This window comes from Drosophila miranda, chromosome XR, assembly GCF_003369915.1.
Source record: "Drosophila miranda strain MSH22 chromosome XR, D.miranda_PacBio2.1, whole genome shotgun sequence".
Lineage (NCBI taxonomy): Eukaryota > Metazoa > Arthropoda > Insecta > Diptera > Drosophilidae > Drosophila > Drosophila miranda.
In genome coordinates, this window is record NC_046674.1 from 23,340,634 (window position 1) to 23,358,542 (window position 17,909).

The 17,909-nt window shown below is 45.9% G+C and overlaps 6 protein-coding genes across 10 annotated transcripts in view; 4 read left to right on the forward strand and 2 right to left on the reverse strand.

The window, feature by feature from the left end:
- Positions 1–1,192: 1,192 nt before the first annotated feature.
- Positions 1,193–2,700, reverse strand: LOC108153689 (peritrophin-48). The gene is made up of 2 exons (XM_017283813.2): positions 2,589–2,700; positions 1,193–2,469 (listed from the first exon to the last, which is right to left on the reverse strand). Exons 1-2 carry the CDS (start codon positions 2,608–2,610, stop codon positions 1,382–1,384), a joined length of 1,110 nt encoding a protein of 369 aa, XP_017139302.1. The 5' UTR covers positions 2,611–2,700; the 3' UTR covers positions 1,193–1,381.
- A 1,002-nt stretch (positions 2,701–3,702) lies between these two features.
- Positions 3,703–5,110, forward strand: LOC108153624 (peritrophin-48). Its single transcript, XM_017283727.2, has 2 exons — positions 3,703–3,813; positions 3,903–5,110. The coding sequence occupies exons 1-2, from the start codon at positions 3,807–3,809 to the stop codon at positions 5,057–5,059; spliced, it is 1,164 nt and encodes a 387-aa protein (XP_017139216.1). The 5' UTR covers positions 3,703–3,806; the 3' UTR covers positions 5,060–5,110.
- Positions 5,111–5,814: 704 nt separating this feature from the next.
- LOC108165579 (peritrophin-48) lies at positions 5,815–7,316 on the forward strand. The gene is made up of 3 exons (XM_017301652.2): positions 5,815–5,912; positions 5,999–6,573; positions 6,639–7,316. The coding sequence occupies exons 1-3, from the start codon at positions 5,903–5,905 to the stop codon at positions 7,200–7,202; spliced, it is 1,149 nt and encodes a 382-aa protein (XP_017157141.1). The 5' UTR covers positions 5,815–5,902; the 3' UTR covers positions 7,203–7,316.
- A 284-nt stretch (positions 7,317–7,600) lies between these two features.
- LOC108151014 (probable chitinase 10) lies at positions 7,601–8,828 on the forward strand. Its single transcript, XM_017279375.2, has 2 exons — positions 7,601–7,817; positions 7,887–8,828. Exons 1-2 carry the CDS (start codon positions 7,701–7,703, stop codon positions 8,757–8,759), a joined length of 990 nt encoding a protein of 329 aa, XP_017134864.1. The 5' UTR covers positions 7,601–7,700; the 3' UTR covers positions 8,760–8,828.
- A 1,832-nt stretch (positions 8,829–10,660) lies between these two features.
- Positions 10,661–11,072, reverse strand: LOC108151027. Its single transcript, XM_017279387.2, has one exon. It carries the CDS (start codon positions 11,020–11,022, stop codon positions 10,786–10,788), a length of 237 nt encoding a protein of 78 aa, XP_017134876.1. The 5' UTR covers positions 11,023–11,072; the 3' UTR covers positions 10,661–10,785.
- A 2,790-nt stretch (positions 11,073–13,862) lies between these two features.
- Positions 13,863–17,909, forward strand: part of LOC108151004 — a 41,249-nt gene continuing 37,202 nt past the window's right edge. Inside the window, exons 1-2 of one of the 5 annotated variants that reach the window (XM_033386595.1) lie at positions 13,863–14,353; positions 14,666–15,167. The gene's annotated coding sequence lies outside the window, so the exon portion shown is untranslated. The remainder of the gene's footprint in view (positions 14,354–14,665; positions 15,168–17,909) is intronic. The other 4 variants (XM_033386596.1, XM_033386597.1, XM_017279359.2 and 1 more) reach the window with 4 other exon arrangements.

Sequence of the window (17,909 nt, forward strand, 5' to 3'; positions counted from 1 at the left end):
TCGAATGATGAGGATCGGGACGAAGATGGAGATGGATATGGGGACGTGGCCAGAGGAAGGAGACAGCAAATGTTCATTTGCAGAGCTCGAGCTGTGCCTCGATAAGGTTCCTTCCAGAAGAGTTATTTGGTACGGGGTACGGGTACGGCCTTCCCCATCAAATTACGCCGCATACCAAATGCCGCATACCGCTTTTGGCAATCGCTCTTCGTTACAGTTCAAGTGCCCAGACATTATCAATTTTCAATTTTAATTAAAAGAGTACCCTCGTCGCCAGATTTCGGGTTCGAAGAATTCGGTGCCATACCGTTATTTGATAGCCCGATAACAGATTCAACATTTGAGGGTGCTGACTTTTATACTATTTCCGTGTTCCGATCTTGCCACTGACTGAACAGGTGGGCAGGAACCCGCTTCAGGAGAGTGTTTGCCAGAAAAATTATGTTCCTCCACATGATTCGGAATCTGCTGTAGAGCTCTAGTATCCATAAAGGATATACTTATTATTTTTTTAATTTTTTTTTTATTTTTTTAGTGTATAGATAATTGTGTATTTAGTGTATTTAATAAATATGGCCTCCGATTAGCGGGAATTCTGAGAAATAAGAGTGGCCGGAACGAGTCATGTGACAGCATGTGTGGAAGAAGATTCATGGATCCCCCGAGGCATGACAGGAGGCAGAAAGCTGCAATTGTAAAATGTTCATAGCGGTCTAATAAAGGTTTATTATGGAATATTATGCCCGATTATGGAATATGTAGGCTGCCCCGTTTATGTCCGTAGCCATGGCTATTTTTCTATATTGCCATTTAAAAGTTTTGAATGAGTTTTTGACCACCCAAAACATTAAATCAAGGGATCCTCTGACTTGCAGATGAACCCTTTCCTTGCAGACGATTCCTTGTGAGTGCCAAAAGTAGTACTGCGAATGTTGGGTTAAACGTTTTGATATGTGTGTGTTCATCTTCCTTAAGAATATTTTTGAAAACAATAAAATCATTTTTAATGTTATTTGGTTGGCCTTTCACTGTTAGTCGCTAGTAAGCGGCTTCTTTGCCTGCTGCTGCCATTCACAGTCCTGCGTAGACTGACTAGTAGACTCGATCCTTTACTTCAGCAGTCTACAAAAACCGCTGAGGCACCTCCATGCATAGCTGTGCATTCCCAAAAATGTATGACGTCATGTCCGGATAATGTTGTATTAGTGCTGTAGTTATTATGTTGGCCAATCGATACACAGAAATCTACCCAGAGGACAAAGTGACTTAATCGCTATTAAGATTTGATAATACTCGCCTGACATTGACAGCAGAGTCGTATTTATTGTCGAGGCATAAGGTATCTAACAAGAGTCTAATTAAAACCGATTGCGTACGCTGCTCACGAGGCTTCAGTGCTGGCGCTGGGGCTGGGGCTGGTCCCGTCCGTGTCATCATTCATAGCTGTTTGCGACACGACTTTGGTCGAAGCTGCAGCTGATAGCTGGCAGGCGGGATAAGATATTACCTGCGTTGTGCAGCGTTGAGTCACCTCATCGAAGTACTCTTCGCCTGGGCAGGTGCCCGCGCCTATGCTGGCTCCGTCCTGGCATAAGGAGAATCCCCTGCAACCGTCATCCGACTCGCTGGCCAGCTGAATGGTCGTATTGCCGAGACCCACGCAGCGGTCGTAGGCGCAGGGCGCCTTGTAGCGGGGCACGCAGGCACCACCGTCGACGGCCAGGAAGAACCTTCCGTCAGAGCACACGGCATGCTCCAGTGCCATTTGACCGTCCTCTAGCTCGTGGCAGTAGTAGTAGCCGTTGCAAGAGATGTTATCGGACACGAAGTCGCCAGCCTGGGCGCAGACGCCCTTCTCGTCGATATCCGGGGCCACGGTGAAGTCGCATTCCACGTTCTGCGGATAGTCACATCGCGCAGAGCCGGCGCTGAAGTAGAAGGTGCCAGGACAGGTGCCATTGAGCACCTGGCCGTCCCAGCACATTTGCCAGCCGTTGCAGTTGGTGGTGTCCTTGATGAAGACGCCGTCGGGCAGGATGTTGCAGTAGCTGTCCGGGTCCATCTTCACCTGGCAGGGAAAGTTCCGTATGCAGTCTTCCGTTCCGGCACTATAGTTCATTCCCGTGGAGCACGTTCCTTTCGTCCCCTTTCCGTTCAGACAGTAGTAGTAACTGCTGCAGGAGTACGGATCGGCGGTGAAGCCATTCAGAACCGATGCGCATGGATTGCTCGACACGCACTTGATGCTGTCCGAGGCCACACACTCCTCGCTCTCTCTGTCGTAAAAGAGGTCGGTGCCACAGGTTCCGGCGACTGGCTTCCCATCGACGCACTCTATCCAGGCGTTGCAGGCACGGGGATCGTTGATTTTCGTCCCGTTGACGACCAGGGTGCAGATGACACTCGGGTCAAAGGAGGCGCTACCCAGTGGCACCAGGGCTAGTCCGAGGATCATAAATATCCCGGCATCTAGTGCGAATAAATTTAAATTAAATAAACATTAGCACAAACTTTCAAGATTATTCTGATGCTCTCTCAGAATTTTGTCCAGTGATATTCCATTCGTACAAACGATGTATTTTACGTACTCATGTTGCTTGTATGGGGCATTGGAGAAGACTCCAAATGTTTTATCAACGCTCCAAGCTGAAATCGTCGCAACGGCAACGTTCAACTGGAAGGCGCACAGCACTGGTTTTATACTCGTATACAGCACAGAAATACAACGATGATGGTTCGGGCGTTCCGCATGTCCATAAATTTCTGAGCATTACTTCACAGTCGGAACTGTCGTCAGTTTTAGTCAATGGCTAAAATTGGGGTTGAGCGTACATATATTCATATTTCTGTTTTATCAAATGCTGCTAAAGCCTAATTTGACATATTTTGATATATTTGGGAGCTCCGAGGCTGGTGGTCGATTTACAAACTGCGTATTATATAGAGGATCAGCAATAGACGTTCCTTTTTCCAGAGGACACACAGAGAGTGGCCAGACACTCGCATAGAGTGGCAAAGAGCTGATAGAACAAGAACTTACTTTCGTACAATAATGTTCATGAGGATGCTGGAAGGCAAATTGTCTCGGATCAACTCTGAAAGACCGTCTATTGATCCTGAGAAGAGGAAGTTCTAAAATAAATCCCTCTATATTACGATCATTGGGTAGTTATAAAAATTCGAATTTAAAGTCCGTGCAGCCATACAAATACTTTAACAGAAATATACATACATATATGTACATATGCATGAGGTGGTGCAAATGTGGTTTATTCTGGTATATTTGTTTTTCGACTCCAAAGTCGTTCGCCTGATAAGACAAATGTATGTTCATCATGGTATAAATAATCTCCGATGACCAGTTGACAAAAATACAACTGATTATGGTTTTGATACGAGGAAAAGGAGGCGAAGTCTTGTGTTATTCAAAGTATTTCCTCCGTCTGCTTAACAATAATTAAATTTATCGATTGGCGATTAAATAATGAGACCATATTTTCCTTTATTTTGGTTGATTTCTGCACAGAAGGCAGGGGTTCTTTCTGCAAATTGCGTAGTCGTGCTATTTATGGGTGCAATTCGTGAATAGCCATCGATCATGCAAAATAATTTTGACCATAAGTGGGGAGGTTCGATTCATCATGTCTTGTGCTTGACGTGTCGTCGATCAATGCGATCCGGGCAATTCCTCCTCCGCCGACGATAAATGTCGGCTCGGATCCATATAAAATGCCTGGCAAGGCAAGGGCTCCCCAACAGTGTTCGACTGTAAGCTACCAGAACGCGCACTGAAGAAAATTCCAAATATGTTGGGTGGGTGCTGCTGAAACACATGGCTATACTACACAGTATACATAGAATAAATAGAATACAATCTACAATCATTAATGTTTCTCCAACAGGTAGAGATCAAGGATCGATGCTCGCCGCTCTCCTGCTGCTGCTCTGCAGCTGCACGGCTCCGGCTGCTGCAAATCTGAACATGAGTGCCCTCTGCCTGATGGTCCCCGACGGCATGTTCGTGTCCAGCCAGGCGGATTGTTCCAGCTACTATAAATGCCAGGGCGCGACGGCCAGCTTGATGAGCTGCTCCAACGGGCAGTACTTCGACAAGGACGCGCAGATGTGTGTGGCATCCTCGCAGAGCACCTGCGCAAGCAAGACCCAGCCCTGTCTGGGGAAGGCGGTGGGCACCTTCCAGGCGGACAGTAGCTCCTGCGGTGGCTACTGGTACTGCAGTGCCTCGGGCGCCTTGAGCGGCAGCTGCCCCAGCGGCGAGAACTTCGATCCCACCAATTCGGCCTGTGTCTATCCTTACCAGTATGCGTGCACAGTGTCGACCGTGGACAACGGAAGCGGTGCCAGCTTAGAAGTGTCGCTCAATCTGTGCTCCATAATCGAGAACGGTTTCTACTTTGGAAGCGCCTCGAATTGCAGTGGATGGAACTACTGCCAGGACAATGTGCTGCATACCGGCACCTGCCAGAACGGGCTGATCTTCGACGTGAATGGACGGAGCTGTGGCTACCGTGGGCCCAGCTCCTGCGCACAGGTTACCAACGACCCCTCGTTGACCGCAGCCGCAGCCTCAACAAACTGCACCACGTCTGGCGAAAAGAAGGCCGCCACCGCGTGCAACCAGTACTACCTCTGCTCCGGCAGCACCTACTCCCTGATAACATGTGCCACTGGCTCGTACTACGACACCGTCTCGAAGCAATGCGTAAGCCGCATGGAGGCGCGCAATGACTGCGATCGCTGCCTGGGCTCCACGAAGACCTTTGTGAATGCCTACTCGAACAGCAGCTGCGACCAGTACTTGTATTGCGTCAATGGCGTGCAGCAGGCCATTGAGACCTGCCCCGTGAACTACTACTTCAACGAGAATGTTGGAAGCTGCGTCTACGAAACGGAGCCACAGTTCGATTTCTGCAATCCGACAAAGGCATCAGGAGTGCCAACAACAACGGCAGCCACAAACACGACCACAACCGCATCGACAACAACGAAAGCTTCTGCTACTACTACTGCCACTAATACCACAGCAAAGTCCGTATAATGCTTTTGCTTATCAAATATTGCAATTAAAGGAAGCCCCTTGAGTATTCGAGATTAGCATTTTGTCTGTCAGGATTGTATATATAGTAGCATAGCTATAGGAGACTATCTCCCGTACCATTTGGATCCGTATCTGTGTATGCAGGGGTGTCAAAAGATGGGGACACCCTTCTCGTTGAGTAGGTTTTTAGTAACAGCCCACTGCCGTCTGCCTGTTCTGAGCGAACTCAGCATATCCCTTCGTTTGACATACATATATGTACATATAGAAAATGGGATCAGTAGTACCAGTACTATGCTGGAAAACCACGAGACCGTTTTTGTTGAGGTTAAGTAATAATCTTGGGTTGAGTGTTTTGGGAGCAAAAAATAAGCCTACCCTACCCTACCCTACCACCTATTTCGACTGTTTCTGCCTGCGCTGATTAGTTCTCGCTGTTCAATTATTAAGGTTCGCCACTTATACTGATATGAACGAGCATAGATTGTCGGTGGGGTCTGCACCCATTCATGGTAGTCTTCGAGAAGCATGAGAATCACCCGACAGCGCAATGTCTTGTCTCTTGGCTATGATTAAAATGATTATAGCGATGATAATTCAATAAAACTAAACTGATATAAAATTGAATCGTGTTTCTTGTATCATGTATCTATAATTCTCAGGAATCGAGCGCTTATCAATTGGCTTGTCGCTGAAAGAAGCTCTCAAAATTTATGATTTATATTTTTGGCCATCAGCGAAACGTCGCGACACACACAAGTATAAAAGACAGGTGCTGGGAAAACTCCATATTCAGTCATTGACTAGCTTTCAGTATTAGTTCAAGCGGCCATCTCTGAAATCATGACAACAGGCAAGTGAATCCCGTCGGAAGCATCCTCGGAAGACTGGCGTCGACAGGTGTAACAGGTAATAACGAAATTCAATCCGCATTCACAGGCAAATTCCTCTCGGCCGCCATCCTCTGCCTCGCGGTGGGCACTGCCTTGGGCGACGACGTGCTGGAGGGCAATTACAACGTGACGGCCTTCTGCACGGCCGTGAAGACGGGCACCAATCTGGGCAGCATCGTCTCCTGCGACTACTACTATGTGTGCACTAGCACCGGACCCCAAAAATCCTACTGCAGCAGCGGATACGCCTTCAGTCTATCCACGGGTTCCTGCACCCCAGTTGCTCAAGCGAACTGTTACTACGGCGTGGAGAATCCTTGTCTGGGAAGGACGGGCGAGAGCTGGGTGCCCGTTACGGGAACGTGCAACCAATACTACTACTGCCTGGACGGCGTCAACAAGGGACAGGGCTCCTGCAAGGGTACCCAGTCATTCGACAAGGTCAGCCAGCAGTGTGTCTACGGAAACTGCCCCGCTGGCGTTGTAGACAATGATGAGCCCAACCTGACGAACATCTGCGATGTCGTACCTTACGGCAAGTACTTTGGCGACACCCAGGCCTGTGATACATGGAACTATTGCCAAACCAACGGCACGCTTCAGTCGAACAAATGTTCATCGGTGAGATCCCGCGGATCCCTGCACCTTGCTTGAGCACTGTACTTATTCAATGTCCCTATTTTCAGGCATACAACGTGGAAACTGGCGAATGTGTGTACGCCAACGACAATGTGTGCAGCAGAGTCACCGATAGCCCCCTGGGTGCTGCCACAACCCAGTGCGACACCTCTGGTGAGGTTAAGCCCAACGACAAAATCTGCGGCAGCTACTACACTTGCAAAGAAAAGACTTGGGTGTCAGTTGACTGCGCCTATGGAAACTACTATGATGTTAACAAGACAGGCTGTGTGCTGCGAAAGACAGCCACACCGGTCGCGGGATGCAATCGGTGTCAATACGCCACGACGACATGGGTGAATGCCGTGAGCAATACTACCTGCGGCACCTACTACTACTGCAACAACGGCCAGGCCTCACTCCAAACCTGCCAGGACAAGTATTACTTCAACGAAAACCAGCAGGGATGTCTTTCGACTTCGGACACCACCAGTTTTGACACTTATATAAAAAACAACGGAGCTTGTGCTGGTGCAACGGTTTCCGATAGTTCCGAAACCACCACCGAAACCGATGTTACCGCTGAAGCCAAATCCTACGATACCGATGAAGAAACAGGTCAATGGATCTAGCGAACGTTTATCGATTACCATAAAGAGGAAGTGCTTTTCCCGGTGTAAAAAAAAACAAAATTGTATCCGTATTATATTAAAAATATTCAGTTAATAACATTCACAAGCAAATCATTTGATGCACTAATTCTATGAATCATCCTTGAGGTTTAAGGAATTAAGGAGTCAATGAGTAATTTTTTTAGATTTCAATCATGGCGGAGTATTGTACTCGTGTGCCTACCCTCGGCGAAAATCACAATACAACGACAGCGGGAAATTAGTATACAAAGTATGATGTTCAAGATCTGCGGCAGATCGCAGCACACACAGATTGCAAACACAAGTTTTCGATTAATTCTGACATTAGCCGCACCCAGCGGTCCGTTGTGGAGGATCGGCTGTATAAAAGGGAAGCACACGGAGTGGCGCCACCATATTGCGGTGCCGAAAAGAAACCCAAAAACACAACCCAACCAGAACCTATATCGAAATTCACGTCAAAGTGCCAAAACTGAAATGCAATGCTTTTGGGCATTTGTCTTGGGCATCATCTGTCTCCACCTTGGAGCCGGACATGCCGTAGATCGAGGGCGACAGCTGCAGGTTCAGGCCGCAATTGGTGACTTGAGCCACGTGAGTAGCGTAGCCGGATCCCGAATCCGGATGTAGGGCTCCCATCTAAATCCACCTGCCTGCTTGCAGATCTGTGACGGACGTCCGGATGGCGAACTGGTGCCCCACCCGTTGGACTGCAGTGGATACTTTGTCTGCGCGCGAGTCCCGACGCTCCACTACTGCGATCAGGGCCTCCAGTTCCACGAGACTCGTGGAGCGTGCGATCTGACGGAGAATACCAACTGCAGGCAGAGTGAGCTGCTGCAGGCCAGTCACAGGCCGGCCAACGACTTTGTGGCCGACTCTTCTGAACTCATTTGGTGGCCCCAGCGGCCGCGCCCCGTCTTCGTGGCCGTCGACGTGGCCAGTGGATTGCCCGTAAGTCCCATGGCGAAGTACGACCCTCAGCATATCGAGTGCCGCCACTTTGGCGCCTACTTTCTGCCCCATCCAAGCAACTGCCGTCTGTACTTCATCTGTGCCTACGGGCACCTGCACCGTCATCAGTGCGGCCGTGGCACATTCTGGAACTACGAGCAGTCCGAGTGCCAGCTAAGCAATAACGCCGTCTGCTACGGACAGTCGCGGCCCGATCGCCAGGACGCCGACGGAGGGATAGACGAGACCAGTGGGACTACGACCAGCAGCGGGGGGGAGGTGACAATCTGCTACATTGTTGGCACCAGCGGTACCAGCACGGTCTTCTCAGAGCCTTCCACTACGGACGCGACAGTACCGCTCCTGGAGCCAGTACCTTCTCCGCCACGCGCCGAAGCCAGTTCCCCCCTGACATGCCCTTCAGAGAAGCAGAGCTATATGTCCCATCCCGAGGACTGTAGCAAGTATTACATATGCATTGGGGGCTTGCCGGTGCTGACGTCTTGTCCCAAGGGTCTCTACTGGGACCAGATGTCGGGGTACTGCGACCTGGCCAAGAATGTCAAATGCTTCCAAGTTTGATCAATAAACTCGAGCCCCTAGTGCTCGATATTGCACTTGCTACATACGTAATCGTGTCTGTGCACAAAAGTAGATTTCAACTGCAGATCCAACTGAATTCGTATGTATGCGATCCATACAATCGTTTATAATTCCTCTCCATAAAAAAGGTAGCAAGTCTGATGCAAAAAATTATAGAGGTATAGCAAAGTTATCCGCTATTCCCAAAATGTTTGAGAAGGTTTTAACTCCGCACTTGCAACATCTCTGCAAGTCACTTACATATATCTCCAACTCAGCATGGATTTATAAGGCGGCGATCAACCACCACGAACTTGTTAGAGTTTACCTCTTTCATTATTAAAGGCTTTCAAGGTAACTTACAGACGGATGTTATTTACACCGACTTTAGTAAAGCATTCGACTCTGTAAACCATTCCCTTTTAGCGCATAAGCTTGACCTTTTAGGGTTTCCGCCCAACCTCCTGAGATGGATTTCTAGCTATCTTTGTTCCAGGTCTCAAAGAGTCCTCTTCAAAAACTCCCTCTCTTTACCAGTAAAGGTTTCTTCGGGAGTACCACAGGGCAGCCATCTAGGCCCCTTACTCTTCACACTCTTTATTAATGACTTGCCTTCAGCATTAACATACTTTCGAGTACTTATGTATGCGGATGATGTTAAACTCTGTGTCCAGTACAAGGACATTTCATTTCATTCTCGCTTGCAATCCGATCTCAATAGCTTTCAGTCATGGTGTTGTGCAAACTTGTTACACCTTAATGCCTTGAAATGCAAAGTTATGACATTTCATCGTTCTAGCCCTTTGTTGGCTCCCTACACCCTATTTGATGGTTCTCTTGAGAGAATTACCCTGGTGGATGATCTGGGTGTTATGTTAGACCCCAAGTTAAAGTTTTCCGAACACATTTCTACCATGGTAAATAAGGCCATGGGCGTGCTTGGGTTTATAAAGAGGTAGTCAAAGGAATTTGACGACCCCTATATAACAAAGACTCTCTATACCTCGCTTGTTCGTCCGATCTTAGAATACGGCTCCTGTGTATGGTGCCCTCAGTACAAAGTACACCAGGACCGTATAGAATCAGTACAGAAAAACTTTTTACTCTTTGCTCTGCGGGGCCTTAACTGGGATGCGGGTGTAAGAATCCCATCTTACTCTAGTAGACTACTATTAGTAAACCTCCCATCCTTAGTTAACCGTAGAAAAATGCTTGGTGTGATATTTATGCACAACTTGATCAGGGGTGACATAGACAGCCCTGATCTGTTGAGCCGCATAAACTTCACGATTCCTATTAGACTGACTAGAAATTTTATACCGTTGTTCCTTCCACTTTGTAGATCGAATTATTCCTTGCATGAACCGTTTAGGGTCTTATGCTCGGATTATAATTCCCTCTACCATATTATATCCAACACTAATTCTCTTCCTCTTATTAAATTATTAATCCTTACACATCTTTCTAGTAATTAGTAATTGTAGTGGTATTTGTATTTTGATTGCATGCTTAGTTTCTTAGTAAGTTTAGTGCTAATTTTCCTCGAATGTTAGTCTAATAGCTATCTTTCTTGCATGTTCGCGTTTGGTTCGGCTACGCACCGCGCGTCATGCGGCAGCGCCCCTCGGTCGGTTGGGCGGGAGGAGGGCTGCGTTTTGCCTGGGATCCGCGCGTAACAGCCTTCTGCTGGTGTCACACGGGCCACTTGACGGTGCAGTAACTGCATCGCCTCTTGAAAGATGCAGTCATTGCATGTCAACGTCCAAATACATATTATCCTCTATCGAATCAATCGCAATTCCTGGCAGAAAATTCTTGACTGGAAAACATAAAAATCTCTAATGGGGCTTCAGATTATCTGCCTATTCGGAACAGAGTTCTTCCCATCTTTGACCATTATTGATGATTAAAAATGCTTCCGTTGGACTTTATTTTTGTTATTATTTCTTGAGTTCTTGATTATCCAAAAGCCAATACTGGTAAAAACTTTTCAAAAATATCTGGTATCCTTTGACAGCACATACTTTTACAAAACTGTGGCCATTGTAAGCCTTTGCCACATGATGCTTCTGTTGTGAATATTTTCAGGTGTCTCCCTCTCTGGCTTATCAGAATGCCACGGATAGTGCTTCACTCCGGCTACGATTCGCTTCCATAGCGTTGGGGGATCTGTTTCATCCGCAGTGCCGCTTGCTGGACCACAGATCATCATGAAAAGCAAAGTTCCACAGAAGGCCAATCTAAACACGTTCGTTTTGCCCATCTGGAGGCTCCGTTTACACTCGTTTACTGGATTGTGTGCAAGTGACTGATCTTCAAAAATAAATTAGAAACAGACTCGGCATGATGGCAATCTTATCAATAGAGAATATTTTACAACGCTGCAAATTGCTTTACAGCAGATACTAATGGGATAAGATAGCAAAGATACTAAGTTGTACAGTGGCGAAGCTAAGTATTGGCAAAGCACTTATCTATTTTTGGAGAACCAATAATTGTATCCGATGAATTAATATATTTTCTATTAGATTGGCTACTTTTTAGAACGGTGTTTTTTTTGCCTTCTTATGCAAAACTTCAGCGGGAGAAAATATATTATTTCATGTGCAAATTCATAAGCAGTGGTGGGCTAGTGGTGGCGAAAAGTCGCGTCCTCTTCGAGGCCAGGTGGGTCTATACGAAGTATTCGATTATTATATTGGCGCGTACAAATTATGGCTGAGAGAAATATATTATATTATTCCGATTTTGTGGGAAACACGAATGAGTGTAAAAAGTATTTCTATAAAACATCTACATATGTTCTTAGATTACATTAGAAGCGTCTTAATAATTAGTAAATTTAATTTGTTCATCCGCCGGGCAGTTCTTTTCGCCGTCACAGCGCCAGGAGGCTGATATACGAAGAAGGACTTCTTCGTGGCATTATTCCCCGCCACTGGAGCCGCTGGTTCCACGACCTCCCCGCTGTCTAGGTCAATGGTTATGCTATGGCAATGTCGAAGGGCTGTCCGCTGTCCAGAGTTGGCCAAGACGCTCTCGGTGCTCCAGTACATATAGTCTTGCTGCCAATTAGTATCTGACGCTTGTTGCTATCCAGTAGAGGCGTATCGTTTCCTGGTCGGATGTGCGTCGGAGTGCGACGCATGGAGCTCGACCAGGACCAGGGAACGCGGCTGCTCCACCCCCCCTTCCACAAGATGCGCGCCCTCGGCACGGAACACAGATAATCAGGACATTGTCGTTGCACAGCTTTATTTAGCTTCTCCATTGGTCATTCCGACCTGTTTAACAGCTCCGTCTGCAAAATGCATGTAAATGTAAAATCCACCCCTTTCGCACAATATACCTTGAAGACAAAATTGCATTGCTGTGCGTTTTTGCGAACAGCTGTTGTCACCTTTATCCACCAGTCTGGCAGCGCTGTGAAAATCACCGATGGATGGATGGTAACACTATCAGCTGATTTCTGGCGCCAAGAACCAAGAAAGTGACAACAAAATTTCTGCCGCAAACTTTGGAAAACAACTGAAAATTCATAAAATGCACAAAAAAAACACAAATAAGTCCACTTAGGCGGTTAGTACTAGCTAGTTCTAGTATCCCTTTCTCCAAAAGTTCCAAAACGGTTTCTATTGCTTTGCACAGTTGATCCTCATAGGCGCTGAGTGACGGCTGGCGCCTCACCAAATGTTCAATTTGAATATTCTTTAATGTTGTGATGACTGTTGTAACAGACATTTAAATTTAAATTTAAACAAATTTGGAAATTAAACTTTAAAGTTTGGTAACGTGACCCAGCTCCTCTGATCGAAGGATCGCTCTGGGCAAGTTGTTCCTGTTTGTTATGTTACTGAGAGCGCGTATTGCGTGTATATGTACTTGACTGGAGTGCTGACTGAGGATACACAGCAATTGTGTGGTCTTCCAGCACCGCCTGGTCGAAAGGAACAGAAGAGTTTGCTATGGCTGTGGATCCTATGATGGTGAGCGGTTCTTCCTGCATATTCGTTTCCAATATGCTATTCTTCTCTAGAAAAAAATGGTATCTATGTATATTCATATGCATATGTACACATGTAGATTTAAAATATTTATATTAAAAGTTTAGGAACGAAGCTCTGATCGTTGCTAGCTGGACAAGTCTTTAGATGTAAAATGTGGCTTTACCGTGAGAGCATTTTGTTCAGGAAAAACGACTCATCACGACAGATCAAAAAAGTCCATGGCACTGTTCTGGAAGAACACACCAAGACGGATCACGCCTGCAGACAGGACCCTACTGAAGCCTGTGCGCATGTAAACACAGTCTGATGGGAGAACTGTTTGTGCATCCGAGCATCCCACATACTGCAAGCTGCGAGGCAAAACTGTATACCCTAGTGCCCTAAACTACGGGGTATAATAAATGATGTCAGTTCCATGCTAACGAACGTTTAAAGATTGTCCCTGATCTCGACGCACATTGATCTGTTCATTCATAAATAATCCATTAACGTCTTCGGTTTTCTGTTTTTTGTTTGCTTATGTATCCATCTATGTATGTACATATGTATGTTTATTCCGATATTGTATGTGAACATACAAATGTTTCGCGCAATATTTTGCTTAATTTAAATTTATCTTCCAAAGCGGTTGGAGCTCAGTTAGGGCTCGCTATCCGCTCTCAGCCACTCGGCGGCGTTCTGCTCATTAATTAATTCAAGCGTCCAAACTCGGTCGCTGGTCAACAAAAAAACTCTCTGTGAAGTGACTCATGAGCCAACGCGTGCTTCTGGGGTCGGAACACTTGACACCCTTGAAGATTGGTCGTTCCTATGGCAGTAGTATGATATGGTGGTAGGACTATTATAGACACAATTTGGACAGAATTGCACAGAGTCTTTAAAAATTATTTGATTGAATAGTTATCAATCAAGTACGAATTGATTGTTTATACTGGTAGAAACATTTACAACTTTTGCAGATATTGAGTTTTAAATTCAGATTCAGATTTAAAAGAAGGAATATAATAAAATTTTATTTTATATCTTTATTTGCGTTTCTCCTACAATTGCAGACATCTTGGCAAAATTCAAGCAAATCTTCTCTTGTAAAGTGCTCTAAAAAGCTGAAAGCTCGAAAATTGAACCCTGTATCCCCTTCGAAAGAGTAAACAGCTGGAGCCGCGCCGCCGCATTGCCAGCGCACGCACACCACTCTGTTCCAACGCCGAAAGAGAGTCTGACAGCGAGAGAGAGATCCGCACTATTTTTGCTGCGGCGATCGGTCGTACATGAAACGCCAGAGTTGGCATTTAGCTTTGTCCGCGAGCGGGAGTTCTTTTTTTGTTATTTATTTTCGCAACGACGTCGTTCCCTGGAAGTAAGTGCGCACACATGGCGGTACTACTCGCGACTCGGGCACATTGCTAATTCTGATGCGCGCAGCGATAGGGTTAAGTGCGGTGCGGTGCGGCTCGCTTCGGAATTGTTCACCAGCTAGCTTGTGAGTGTAGCAGCTGCAGGGCGACGGCTGCCCGTCCCGAACCCAATTTTTTTCAAGTGCAAAAAAGCTGGCGTTGTTTAATAGAAACACAATAACAATAATTAGAGGTAATCAAATTGAAACGTGCAAAACAGCGAGAAAGAGAGAGCATGTCATTTTGTGCGTGTGCCGTGTGCCAGCGTGCGTTAGTGTTTGTGTGTGTGTTGTGTTTGTGAGGTGAGCGAGAGCGAAAGCAGCGAGAGAGTGGCTCTCAGCTGTCAGCTGGTTGTCAAATTGCGCAAAAAGCCTTTATATAAACGCTCTCTCTCTCTCTCTCTCTCTCTCTCTCTCTTTCTACATATATGTAAGGTACATAAGGTGCACATGAAAATATGTACTATTTAATTTTGTTTTGTTTTCCATGCACTGCGTTTCGTTAGAGCATTTCGACGACTGCGTCGTCTATTCCCGAAACAAACTGCAGTCCGTCCCCTAGCGGTACTGGGCAAATAAGAGTGAAGTGCATTTCTTTGTCGGCGTGTGCGCGCGCTTCAAAGTTGGCTGCCGCTGAAAAAACGGCTGCGCTTTGACCAGGCCAAAATCGAGCAAGGCTACATACTATGTATACGAGATATCTCTCTCTCTCTCTCTGTCGCTCTTTCTAGTGTGAGCGCAAGCGTCGCGTCGGACTTCGAATCGGACGTATCGTCGGGTCGGTAAAATGCCAATGCGATTCCGAGTGTTAATGAAAAAGGCAAAGCTTATGAAAATCTCGAAAGCAACAGCAGCAGTAGCACAACAGTGAAACAGTAGAGCAGCAACAGCGAAAATCGGAAACTACTTATATCAAAAGCAGTCTATCAGGAAAGAGCGACACACACACACACACACACACACACATACGCACTAAATATCAACTTGTGGAGCTGATAACGCTGAAGGGTAAATATTGCCAACACTTTCTGATGTCCCGCCCGACACTACGATACGACACTACAACCGAACCCAATAATTGGAAACTCTTGGCTGCCATATGTACCGATGTCTTCAGATTATCTGAAAAACTACAAAATATGCCATCCATAACAGATTTTCATTTGAATCAGTGGTCTTTGGGCCGGGTTTCACTGTGGCAGACATGCGGAACGTACATGTGGGAGATGGCACATCTTGTTATCAGCTTTTTATCACGTTAATCTGCTAGAGATTTATGTAACATGCATATATCACACGACCTTATCATGAGTCCACCCCCCACCTATGTATGTACCTGATGGGTTCCATCATTAGTACCTACTAGTTCGCACAGTGTTGGAACCGGTTCGTTGGAGTTCGGGTTCCTATAAGGATTACCACAAGGAAGAGAGCGTCTATCTATCATCAGTGACGGATGCTGCATATGAGAGTGCTTCGACAACAACAACAATGCGTTGTCAATGAGACACGCAAACAGGTTTCATCCGAACCCAAACAACGAGACAACACAACACAAAACACAGCACCATCGGAGAGGCAGCCAAGTGTATGCCCGACTGGCACCTACCCCGCACTTCCTACATATTTCTCTGGAGTGTATTCATTTCATAAAAAGAGACAAAAGACAAAAGGCCATCGAGCCCTCTCACAAATTTTGGATTCTTTACAAGTTGTCTCAAGTGGACGACGGACTTACGTCAGCCGGTGCGACCGTTGGGTTGCAGGGTGTCCATTTCGTAGAATTTTGATTGCCAGTTGTTAGAAAGCATTCGGTTTTGGCCATGTTCGATGCATGTGCGGGCAGTACATTGTACATACCTATGATTTGTCCCCAGAAGGTGGTCGTGCGCCCCATGGAAGCTTTCACTGGATTACATGTTTCCTCCGCACTGATCTGAACTCTACGCGGGCATAGCCATGTGGCATGCGGTAACGTAATACGCATCGAAGCTTCTGTTTCGTCTCAAGCCCAAGACCAAGTGAATCTAACACACAAAAGCCGGGTTCAAGCGGACACAATCACAATCCCAATCACAATCCCTCGTCAAAATGTAATCAAACGCGAAGCGAAGAATCCACTGAGCCATAGCGAATATTCAAACGAAATCGATATCGATATCGGGATTCAGTGGCAGGTGCAAGAGCAGAGAAATCACTTTAAAATAAATGAAAAGACAGTGAAAATATCATTGGGCTTTAGGACCTCAGAAGCAGCTCTGCTCTCGTTAACATTTAACCACAAATGCGAGTACTTTTGCGGCTAAATTTGAAGTTGATCTCAAGACCCGGGAGACAGGGCAACTGATATTGATATTGATATTCTGATCATGATCATGATCATGATCATGGCTTCTCTATGCGGTTTAATGCGTGTACCCCTCTCGATACCCTTCACAGCAGAAGGGTAAATACAGGGTTACAGGGTTACAGGGTGCCTGCCAGAGGAACAGGAAACTCTTGTCATAGATTGACATATTTTTATGCAGCAGAGAATATCGATTGGATATTGTAGGTTAAAATAACTAATGAAAACCCAATATCTGCAAGCAATAATTGTGATTGTCGGGTATCTCACAGTCGGTATGGGAACTACAATGTTATTTAGATTTATTTTTAGCTGAGGATGGGTCTCCATTAGACATTCAAGTCGAGTTTTTCCAATGGATGTCAGCATAGAAATGTCAATGATATGTCAAACAATCCATTCAGAGGGCTTTCCGAAGGTCTTTTACGCTTAAAGGGACTCTCAATGACGGAATAATCTCATGATAAATTACTGAAACCAAAATGCAGTCCAGGAACTGCTTGAACTCACAAATATCACGTGCATTTAATCTGTTGGGACAAAAGTATAGTACCATATATCACGTACATTGTACGTATATGCAAGGATACACGTTGCATTGGGCCTGCTCTTGTATGAATGCCTCATTTGCAAGTAGTGATGGAACACGCCTAATCTTCCGATGAAAGCCTCATTCTTAGCCTTCGAAAGATAGGACCTGCCGGTAGAACCCTCCCGAAAGTACACACTTTCCAAGTGGGATCCGGCTTCTGGCCTTAGTGGCCTAATTGGCTTTGCCTCTGAAGTTCCGGATCCAAAAGAGTCAATACTCCTTAATTGTCGTGTGCGTGAGTCATTTAAACAATTAAAAATAAGTAAAGTTCTGCTGGATTGCGGGATTGACATTGAAAAACACACACAAGTTCGGGAGTGAGTATAAAACGACTATCAAGTACCCTGCACTATGGTTTTTTGTTTATCCTGGCTATGTATTACTCCTCCCATTTCTTGGAGGTTTATTCTTTGAAAACTGACTCCAGACAGACGCGCAAGCAAAATGCATCCAAGAACAACATACATGTTGTGTGCGTGACTAGATATGTATAATTCTAGCAATTGAAATGTCAATTTATTTCAGCAACATATTGCTTGAGAAAATCATCAACTGATTTTCTGATGTGCAATCGATTGAGTGGCACAAAAATGTTGATAGCGTGTCCAGAGAGAAAGAGTGTGCGAGAGAGAGATATATCAATGCTGTACAATCTTTTTGGATTCCCACAACAGGTGAAAAACGGAACCAAAGCAATCAACAGCCAACCACCCACACACCCACACACCCACACATGCTAACAGCAGATATCGCACCACCAAAGGGTAGGGAACGTGTGACTGGGGCTTTTTTTTGTTTCTGTTTTTGTTTT